At 38.8% G+C, this 11,097-nt stretch overlaps 1 protein-coding gene across 4 annotated transcripts in view; it reads right to left on the reverse strand.

Annotated features, from left to right (window-relative positions):
- CNTRL (centriolin) overlaps positions 1-10,477 on the reverse strand; it is a 32,930-nt gene extending 22,453 nt beyond the window's left edge. Inside the window, exons 1-12 of one of the 4 annotated variants that reach the window (XM_032200286.1) lie at positions 10,392-10,477; positions 8,674-8,929; positions 8,123-8,256; positions 7,413-7,543; positions 5,931-6,072; positions 5,269-5,455; positions 4,982-5,175; positions 4,068-4,124; positions 3,116-3,235; positions 2,565-2,790; positions 2,016-2,125; positions 1,567-1,752 (exon numbers count right to left, since the gene is read on the reverse strand). In XM_032200286.1, the coding sequence (XP_032056177.1) occupies positions 1,567-1,752; positions 2,016-2,125; positions 2,565-2,790; positions 3,116-3,235; positions 4,068-4,124; positions 4,982-5,175; positions 5,269-5,455; positions 5,931-6,072; positions 7,413-7,543; positions 8,123-8,256; positions 8,674-8,896 (1,710 nt within the window). In that variant the 5' untranslated portion in view covers positions 8,897-8,929; positions 10,392-10,477. Of the gene's footprint in view, positions 1-805; positions 861-1,566; positions 1,762-2,015; positions 2,126-2,564; positions 2,791-3,115; positions 3,236-4,067; positions 4,125-4,981; positions 5,176-5,268; positions 5,456-5,930; positions 6,073-7,412; positions 7,544-8,122; positions 8,257-8,673; positions 8,930-10,391 lie in introns of those variants that run through there. The other 3 variants (XM_032200285.1, XM_032200287.1, XM_032200288.1) reach the window with 3 other exon arrangements.
- Between the last annotated feature and the right edge of the window lie 620 nt (positions 10,478-11,097).

The following is an 11,097-nucleotide window of genomic DNA, read 5'->3' on the forward strand; positions in this document are numbered from 1 at the left end:
AGGCATGATGAATCAGACATGCATTTACAAGTCAGTATTCATAGCTGCTAGCACTATACTATTTCCTGTTTCATTCAAAAACTGACATGACTTTCCCCAAAAGCTTTCTCCTGTCATCCTGCACTGCCTTTGTGGTAGTCATGCGTCAGAACATGTCAGGTCACCACCTGAAGGAAAACACTGAACAACCAGCAAGTCATGCCAACTTTGTAGCTAAGGTTTACATAAAGCAAAATTGCTTTTGTTTTTCTGGGAAATACACCAATTCCACACATCGCACAGACTTTGATCAAGAATTCATATATTTAGGATAAGCTTAACTGATTATTTCAGTTGTATACAAAGATGGACTATTGACATGATATAGCGCTACATGTTTCTCACTAGATTATGTTACCAACAACTTTTATAACAAAAAACTTGGAAAAGCATGTAATTTATGCTGTCATGGTAGCCAGCACCTTTCCTCTTACTACTCAAAAAAGAAATAGAGCTCACAGTAGGAATTTTAAAAACATACTCTTGGACAAATCACTTCTGGAAGTAACTTTATAACAAAGCACTTGGTAAAAATATGCAGTTTTCCGAATTTTAACGTATTAAAATATGAACGTTAGACGCAGCTTATCGAATTAATGCAGCTCAACCTACCACCTGTTAAAAACAAACTAACGTTCAGCTTTCGAAAAGCGAGATTTCAGCGAGTAAAACGGGCGGCGAGGCGCCGCTGCTGAGTCACTTGGCCGCAGCCACAGCCCGCCCCGCGAGCCCCGTTTAAAAAACAACAAGCACAACAGGCACTTACAGCTCGCCCTTTGTCTGCTGCCTCCGCGGCCGGAACACGACGGCGCACCCCGGGCCGGGCGACTCCGAACGGCCCCGAGCACGGCGGGGCTGAGCCCGCAGCGCCCTCAGCGCGGGGCGGCCCGGGGGGGGCCGGGCGAGCCCCGCCGCCGCGGAGCCGATTGGGCGGCCGCGGCCCCCGCGCCCTGGCTGGAAGCGGGCGGCGGCCACGGGGACCGGGCGGTTCCCGGGGAGGGCCGGGCCGAGGGGCCCGCAGCACGGGGCCGCCCCCCTCCCGTTAGCTTCCCGTTAGGATTTTGAAAGCTGGAGACGGGAGCCGAGCCTCGGAGTTTTTTTTTTGCATGCTTAAAAACCTCAAGCTGGCTGGGAAAGGCTCTCACTTTAAAAAGAGAAGCGCTTTTCAAAAAACTCTATTAAAATTAATTTGAATTTAGTAGTTTCGTGTTTACTGTGTCAGAACACAGTAAATGGCTCAGAAATCCAGAGTCATGCTTCCATAGAAATGGAAAAAGAAGCTAGAGCTCTAGGCACCCCCGTGTGACCTTGAGACCTTGTTGAATCCATCAGTAACAACAAGCACCTACAGCAGCTGAGGAACTGCTAAAAAAAAAAAAAAAAAAAAAAAAAAAGCTAAATAGCAAAATAACGTCTATTTCATGAATCATATAACTGAATGGTAATCAGTTAAAATAGTGTTTACTACATTTCTCAGTACATGAATATATGTAGTAGATAAAAATTTAAGATTTTGATTTTACTCACGTGTCTTGGATCTTTATGATTTACAGAAGCAAGAGAACTCTGCAAGTCTTCAAGCTCTTTCTGCTTTTTCCCTATTTCTCTTTTCTGTTTCTCCATTTGTTTTTCCAGTTCTAAAGCTTCATTGCGTAGCTGATGCAGGATTTGTATCTTTTTACTCAACTGCTGCTCCAGATCTTCCTTGTTGGCCTGTGAGATCTGGAGACAGCGTTAGGAGACTGGGTAAAACAAACTGGAAATATGACTTCTTAAAATGTTGTCAATTAGTTCAATCAGACTGGTAGTTTAGCTTAACAGGTTGTCTAAATATAACCTACTCATTATTTTGAATCCTCATTGTACACTCATACATGCCCCATTTGAGAAAGAATGGCTAGAAAAACACTGCTGTCTATATAAACACAGTTTCAAACACTTTCAAATGCTAATCACTTAGCAAGTCCTTTGTGTACCTTTTTCTGAGCCAGAGCATCCTCCAATTGTCTCAGTTCCCCTGTTACTTTCAGAACTTGTTGCTCTGCATTTCCTATTGCACCTTGCAGTTCTTCTAATCTTTTCTGTGCTGTAACCCAAAAAAAAGTATTAATATTCCATACAACAGTGATACACATTTTCTATTAACATGTTAACCAGGAAAAAAAATCCTTAAAACAGGGATAATCAAAGCTGATATACTATAATTTCTCAAAGAAAAAAAAAAGTCTGAAAAGTTTTTAACGTGACTGATAAAATTAAATTGATGCAACAGATATGAGATGTGTCCAACATTCTCTTTTCTATAATAATTAATTATGAAAAGATTAAATTTTATCTTAAAATAATAGCAAAAAATTGTTACGATTTTGACCCAAAAGACAAAGGACATGGCTGAGAGGTTACAGCAATTACAGCCTTTGACACTGTTATTATTCTCATGTCAAATCTGTGCCAAAAGTTTCATCAGTGTAATAAACCTTGCTATATGTATTTTATTTTTATTTCATAAAAAATAAAGCTTTTACCTGAATTAATCTTCTTCTCTTTATCCTCCAATTGTTCATCTAGAGTTTGAAACTGCAGTTTCTGCTGAGATTTCTTACACAAATTATCTTCGTCTAGTTGCATTTTTCCACACTCTATCTGCTGAGCTTTGTTAGCAATATAGCCTTCTCTTATGAACATATTTCTTTTATATCTGGCCTTACCAATGTATGGGCTTTCACCAGGTACATTATCAAGTTCAATATCCTGAAACATATAGATTAGTTACATGTAAATGTTACGTCATTTATACACCTATCTCAGAAACATCTCAGACTCCCCTCATTCAGGCATCTTTACAAAGATCATTTTAATTTTGCAAGTGACTAATAATATTCAACACATTAAATAACACAGTTTAGATCAAATCACATAACATGATTTTAAAATATTTTTTATATTTTACAACTAATAACTCTTTACAGAGCAGAATATATTAGAATTATAGAAAAGCTATAAAGTTTGATATCTTCCGAACAATTGAAAAACAAGAGAAAAAGGAATGAAGAAACCCATTATTTTAAATTATTACCTCTGATGGAAAGTAACTTAATGGCTCAAATTTTGCATCAATCTTATAAAATGCCAGTTCCTGCTCCAATTCATACTGCTTCTGGCAAGCTCGGGTTAGCTCCATTGTCTTCTGCTTTAGCTAATAAATCAGTGAGCAAAGTAAGTTGATTTCAATCAAGTGTCATCATTATCACGTACATTTCAATTCAGAATAGAGGATGGCAAAGACATCAACTTCAAAACAAAGTTCACATTAGAGAAAGCTAAGATGGTATATTTAGGGTCAAGAATATCACAAAGTGTAACTTCATTACAAAATACAACATGACGACTAAGATTAGACGAGAATCCCACAACAAAGCACAAATGATCACATGAAAGGCCTCTTAAGTTTACATGCACAGGTTTGAAAGTAAATTTTTCACTAACTTTGGAAAAAAATTTGGGTACAATTCTTTTGTAAAAATCTATGCCACATACTGAATATATTTACTGCTACAAATGAGCAATGAGAACTCATTCCTAGCATCCTTCGTAAGAGGAAAAAGACCAAATAGCTATCTCAATTGTCAAGTGTACAAACTCCATTCTTAAACTTGTGTTAGTTGGGTGTTTTTTGGTTTTTGTTTGTTTTTAAAAAAGGTCCATCATGTGATTCCTTTTTAAATCAACTTCTCGTGCTGAATACCTGAGGGAGAACATGCAGCAAGGCTCCAATACACAGTGGAAAGCAAAACTAATGGAGGAAAAGAAATAGAATAGACTGGAATAAAGGAAAGGGTTAAAGAGAGATTTTTAAAAAAACAATATATGTCATGCAAAAAAATAACTGCTTAAGAAGAAAAATACTGTATCCAAAAACAGTGAATGCAGTGTCACTGGAGCATTTTATGTGATGTTCCAACTTTATTAACATGCAATAAGTTCTAGAAATGAAAATAACCATGCAACTCAGGAGCACAGAGGGCTACCTTCAGTGAGGAATAAAGGCTCTGCGGAAAGGGAACTGTGACAAACCAATACACCAGCTAAAGGAAGAAAGAAGTGAGCAAAGTTTGTCATCCAGAGGGTAAGAGTGGGTTAAGCTGCAAACTATCTGCTGCTAAATCTCACTATACGGAAAACTACATTTTGGAAGTAGGCTGCTGGTTAGTGTGTTCACAAAAGAAACAGCTCAATAAATATTAGCAATAAAGAATCTGAAGGAGAAAATTGTAGAGGCTAAGTTTAACAAGTAAGATTAAAAACCAAATACTAGGTTCCCAGGAAGTCATTCACAACTGAGCACACTTAAATCAACAGGACTTTTTCCAGGGCCACTGTACGAGCCTTGCATTTTATACCTACCAATGAAAGACATTTATTATACTTAAGATTTTGGGATGATGTAAAGAAAGTACAAGCAAACTAATGGGCATTACCTGAAATAATAATCATCAAGTGGTTATTACTGGCATGCAATGTATATGCCTGATACCTTGTTCTTATAAAAGTATTTTATCTTTTTCCCTTATTACAGCAGCATTTTGACGTCTGAACAACACAGGCGATTTAGTACATTGACAATTTAGCAGCTGGAGGATGCTTAACCTTTCATCAATTGAAAAAAAAAAAAAAAAAAAAAAGACTACGGGCAAAAAAAAAGTTACTGTCAACTATAAATTATGAGACTGATACTGCTTGTTCAATATACTTACTTTTTCCACAAAAACAATATCGAAGACATTCTATAAAAAGTTGAAGGGTCATAATTTTTGTCCTCCAAAATACTAACTTCTCTTGATCTTTAACATAAATCTACTGTCATTTGAACTCTCCCACTGACATCTATTTCTGACAACAAAACTATTCCAAATATATACTTAGTGCAGGTGATTTACCTTACCAGTTCATTTTTGGTGTCCACATCCCTTTGTAGATCTTCATAGCTTCGCTTCTGCTGCAAAGTTTTTTCTTTCAATGATTTGTTGACTTCATCTTGATGGTGAAGTTGTTCAAGAACTTTGGACTGGTTAAGCTTAAGGTTCTCCATCTCCTTTACTGTGTTTTCCAACTCTCTTTCTAATTTTTCTATCTCTTCTGAAAAACAGAGCAAAAAAAATTACAATAGAAAACTTTTCCAGCTAAACTTGTTTCGTGTCATTAAATACACTTCTAACATATCATTATTACCTAAATTAAACCTCGTTAAAGCTTCCTGCCTGTCATTATTTGTCACTGTCTGTCCATCCAACTTTTCCAGCGCTCTCAAGTGGAATATGGTGTACAAGCGGTAGTGAGGCAGACTTGCAACTGGATTATCAGCAAGGCATAGAGAAGTCAGATCTTGTAGAGGCTTTAGTTTAGCTATATCATGAAGCTAAATCAAAGACAAATGGTACAATGATTAGACATCCTTCCAAGAACAATTAAACTGAATTAACTGAATTTCTGATTGTATTATATGTTATATGTTATATCCATATAATCCATTTTGATGTTTATGATAAACTGGAAACTCTAAAAACCTACCAAAATACATAGTATTATGACTAAAGTAAGTTCCTAAAATCAAATTTCTTCCTCCATGAAAAAAAAAAAAAATCACTGCAAAGAGAACAAATGTCATCAAGTTTGACCTTGGAATGTCCAAGATCACAGGGTCTGCGAATATACCCAACCTTCCATTCTCCCAGACTAGTTCATGAGGCAAGTTAACTTCTATCGTGTGGAATACTCAAAGCTGGTTTCTTTCTCCTCCTAAATACCATGACTCCTTTAGAAACTGTATTATTAAGTACATTCATTTCAGATACCCTCTTGTAGATGCAAAACATGGAAACTAAGTCACTTACTGATGATACTTTATTCTGTTTCAAATTAAGGATGCGCAGGGATCTCAGTTTCTTTCCTAGCCATACAGGAATATGTTCAATTTCATTCCCTGCAAGGTTCATCTTTTGTAGATTATGCAGATGTTCTATGCCTTCAATCTTACTGAAAATAAGAGGAAAAACATAACTCATCATGAAGCATACCAAGTTTACAGTGCAACTGAGGCATTACAGACAAACTACTGCAGAAACTTTCTCAATTAATTACCTTCAAAGAATAGCAAAAAACAGTTGTTTGCTGCAATGGTCTGACAAATTAAATGAAATTACACCAGCTTACTTTCAAGTGAAAGGCAAAAAAAAAAAAAAAAAGGCAAGAATTTGTTGGTGGCAAAACCTTAATTTTTACACCTCTTCATTACAACATTAAAAACATTAAAATGGTATTGTCCCACATACACAAACCTTGCTCTTTTTCTCCGGAGAATGCTACTGCACACTTATGCAACACAGCTGAACCAAAATAAAAGTTTTTTTTTTTCCCTCCAGGCAAAAGTAAGGATCAACTGTAAAGATACAGTGTATAGAACTACATTTTTTAGTGTTTTCATTAAAACACTTAACCACTGACAAGGAAAATATTCTGAGTTTTTCTGAGTTTTAATTTCCTTGGGTGTTGATCTAAAGATAAATATCATAACAAATTAGGGTTGAACATGCTCTTGTTGCTCTATTAGTTTTTGAGTAGAAACCAATTGTACGTAATTAAAATCTCAAAACATACAGTGGTAGCTAAAAGCTGTCATGACCTTTTTAATTCCTGTTAAGTGAGGAAGTTCTGTGAATGCAGTGCGTAGAAACCCTAGTGTCTTGCTTACTTAATATTGTTAACTTCTCTACTGAAATTGCAACTTCTCTACTGCAAAATCAGACGTGCAAAGATCATAATTCACTAATAAAAAAAATACAGGAAACAAAGATGTTTGCTATTGCTTGAACCATGACTTCTGTGGGGTTTTTTTATGCTATTCAGAAAAGATACTAGACTCTTGAAACAGTGAAAAGTGAAAAAACAATTTAGTGAGTTTACAGCATGCCTGATCAGGTCCATTCAGCTTCCTCTTCTAAAGAGAAACTTCCTGTACTATGGGTAACAATTTGCAGTACAAGTTTAATTAAGTTGGGATATTGTATGGTCTTCATTATGGTATCTGAAAACTTGTATTTCTTGCTTGGTTTCCCAGGAAAACATTTTTAACCGAAGCCTTGGTAAATCAACAGCACTTCCCAGAACTATTTCTCCTTCAAATACCTTTCTGAGGATTTTTCACAGAAACTTGTGATTTTTAGTAAGAGCTCAAAGCATTAAGGTCTTGCCATCCAACTGATGGGAAATTCAGTTTAACTTTTCACACTTCAGAGATCTCATTTAAACAGTAAGAGAATGACAGCTTTAATAGTTTTGGTAAGATATGTTAAGATGAAATAAGTGTTTCTGCTTACCTGATTTTGTTGCAAGACAAATTGAGTTCACGCAACTTCAGCAGTTTATCCAACTTTTCAATCTTCTCTATTTGGTTGTTACTAAGATTTAGTGTCTCTAGCTTAGAGCACTTTTCCAAATTTTCTATGTACTAAAGAATAGAAAATGTGTGACATAGCATTGCACTTTATTTCTTTAAATGAGAAAGGCAGATTTCCAGTTTTAACAAATACATTCATAAAAAAAAATGGAAAGTATTTCTAACATGTTATTAATCACTTTCATTGTTGCATTCATTGTTGCACCCTCTTTCCCTCTTTTAACTAACAGCCTTCTATGGTGCTGGAGGAGTAAAACTAGATTCTAAGTTTTCAGTGGGCCAATCTACACGAAAGGGAATTTGCTATAAAGAACCCTGACTAAAATAACAGCACAATCCAAAAAATAAGAAGTTTACACAGTGTTCTCAACTTTATTCAAATTGATCTATGGTTTCTTCTTTTCAACAAGTCTCCACTGACATTCTCTCTCTCTCTGTATATATATATATATTTTTTTTTTTCCAGAAGCTTCTACAGAACTAGGCTAACATAATTAGAATATAAAGGTCTTTTTTTTTTTTTTTTTTTAAAGTGGATATAAAGTTATTTTATATATTTTTTTATATATACACACACATATATATGAAAATGTACTTTGGTTTTATTAACAGTTATTTTCAATAACTTACCTTAAATTTCTTGTCCCCATCCTTTGGGGATGAAAGATTGAGTGAGCTTATACATGCCAAATTTTCCTGTTTTGACAGGACTTTTATGAGGGATTCTGTAATGTACTTAACTCCTGGACTAACACCATTTTCATCTGAAATTAAACAAAGAAACTACCTTCAGTGGTGAAACAATTGGTGACCTTTACATTCATCATCTACTTCACTCTGTATACAGGGAAGGCATTGAAAATTATTCTCCCCCATACGGGATGAGAAGAAACAGCACACCAGATGCATTTACAGGAAATGACGTGTTAGCAAGAACGGGTATATTCTTTCAAGAAAAAAAGCACAATATGTTCCTTCCTTTTTTAGTATTCTCTGCCGGTGCGTTATTCTATACAGCTTTCACTGCTGTCATTTACACATTTGAGAACCAGGAGTTGAAAGCAAATTTCTCATATTTCTTTCCAGCAGATCATAGATTTTTAATCATAGAGTTGACAGAACTTTGGCCTTCTGTGGTTTTAGCGTGTACTTTTTATACCAGCAGTTTTTTTACACATTACCTTCATGAAACTTATATTCAAGAGGAGCTTCTACATTTTTTGCTGTAATATCAAGTTGCTGATTCCTCTGTTCCCTGCTTTTGTGAGCAGATGGAGACGTCTGTTGGCTACGAGGAGATGGTGATCTGGTGCTTGAACCAACAGAAGACATTGGACTAGGTGTCCGAGAAGATGGCATCCGTGTTTTTCCACATAATGCTTTTTTTATGTAGCTTTTCTTCATTGCCGAAAATACAGAATATCATATGACCAATATCTGTAAGGAAAAAAAAATAAACCTAATTCTCTATATAAGCCCAAATTCTTGATTGTTTGCTTTCCAAGAAAGTTGCTAAAAAAGTACGTTGTTGAAGGACTTTAGCTGCTTGTTGTCTAAGTATCTGTGCCTAATGGCACAAGTTATTGCTTTAGATGATACACAGTTTGAGACATCACAGAGGTGATAGCTGAAAAATTGTCTTTTTAGCGTAAGAAATATTTCCAGCAATAATAGGGTGCCAAAAATATATTTAAACCAATTCTCCAGCGGGTGACAGCTTCCATTTTTCATGGACCAATGCATATCTGGAGGAATGCTATAGCTGTACACTTCTACACTGTACACTGTGCCATTCTAAAGCACAACGCCAGGAACTGTGCTGAACTGCTTTCTGTTTTGCAGCTCGTCTTGGTAACTGTCCTGTGATTTATGGCTCACGCCAAGTCTGGAGACACAACTCAGACTAACATAGTTGGCAGAGGACAGAAAGACAGGACGAGGATCCCAAGTGCTTTCACCAAGGCTAGAAATCATCCACTTCACAGCTCAAAGAGCAGTTAGAAGCAAAAGGGAATAAAAAAAAAAAAAAAAAAAAGAAAAAAAAGGAAGTAAAAATAAATAAATAAGTATCTGTCTAACCCTGGCAGTGTCTTTCTGCAACAAATTATTCTGTGACTGAGTGGGAAGTTCCAGAGAATTGTTAATGGCAGCTTCCACTGATGACGAATGTGGTTTCCCTAAGGGTAAGCGCAGACAGAGCCACGCTCATTGTGTGTGTGGAAGCCGTCGTAGTAAACATCTCCAGGGGATGGAGTTTTACCAAAACTGAGACCCTGTAAGCAGAAACACATTCTAAGATGTTCTTTAAGACAAAAGCATGTGCTTTTAGGGGAACTTAGACACAATGCAATCACTCATAGAGCTTAACGTTGAGAAAGCTTTTTTTCATTACGATGGAATTTTCAATGAATCTTTAAAGACAAAAAAAAAGAATGGAAGCAAAAGCCGCTCTCTTGTAAGCTGGCATGAAGAGGCACAACTCATTCAGGGCCGGGAAAGTGAGCTCTGAAGGGGCAGAAGAGCCGTAAGACGGCGGTGAGCGAGTGAAAAGCTACCATGGAAAGCATCATCATTTTAAAGAAGAGTTACCTTAACGCTTAGATTTTATAGAAACAAACAAACAAACAAAAAGTGTTCTGGCAACGAAAACCCCAACAAACCTCCCGTGCTCAAAAGGGCGGGAGGGGGGGAGCACCGAGCGGTGCCCCCTGAGGGGAGCCTTAGGGAAGCCTGAGGGGAGCCTGAGGCGAACCCGAGGGGCCCGGGTGCCGCCAGCCGGCCTCACGATGGGCGCTGACAGGACGCCCAGCCCGCAGCGAGGCGGCCGGGAGCGCGGTGCCCGCCGAGAGGGACGCGCAGCCCGCTGAGGGCGATCCCCTCGGGCCGCCGCTGTGCTTACCTGCGTTGACATGGTAACGCCGCTTCGCCGCTCGCCGGGGCGGGCAGGGTGGCCTCCCACAGCCTCCCGCAGCACCCAGCGTGAGGGAGGAGATCCCCAGCGCCGCCCCCGCCCGCCACCTGCCTTCCTCCGCCGCGCGGTCCTCGCCCGCCTCAGCCGCCACGCCCGCGGGTACGCGGCTCCTTTAAGGACCCGGCGGCAGCGGCCGGCCCGCCGCCATTTTGTTTGGTCGCTGGGCGCCGACGGGCGAGCGGGCTGGGGGGCGGGGCCTCATGGAGCCACGCCCCTCCGCGCCCCTGTCCCCGTCCGCCGCTTTCCCGTCCGCGGTGTGCCCTCAGGCGCGTGCGCTGCCCCGTTCCCGCCGCGGGGCCAACGGGCGCCTCGCCTCAGGCTGTGCCCGCTGCTGAGGGGATTTGTCCTGAGGGGTTTTGTCCTGACTGAAGCCCCAGTGACCCTATAAAGTGACCCTATATAAAAACCTATTCCCTTGTGATGCTATTGGGGATTTAAGCTCATGCTTTATATGTCTGTGTCCATCAAGTTTGAGCCTACACACGTAAACTTATCCTTAGATGGGTTTTACTCCTGAACTCAGTGGAGTAGGCCTAAATATAACTCTGTTTTCACAGCAATATTTAAATAAAGCCTTTTTAACAGTTTGGTGTTGTGTTTTTGGAGCCTGCCCACTTTCTAGGTGTGAAATGTG

The sequence above is a fragment of the Aythya fuligula genome, chromosome 19 (assembly GCF_009819795.1).
Source record: "Aythya fuligula isolate bAytFul2 chromosome 19, bAytFul2.pri, whole genome shotgun sequence".
Classification (NCBI taxonomy): domain Eukaryota; kingdom Metazoa; phylum Chordata; class Aves; order Anseriformes; family Anatidae; genus Aythya; species Aythya fuligula.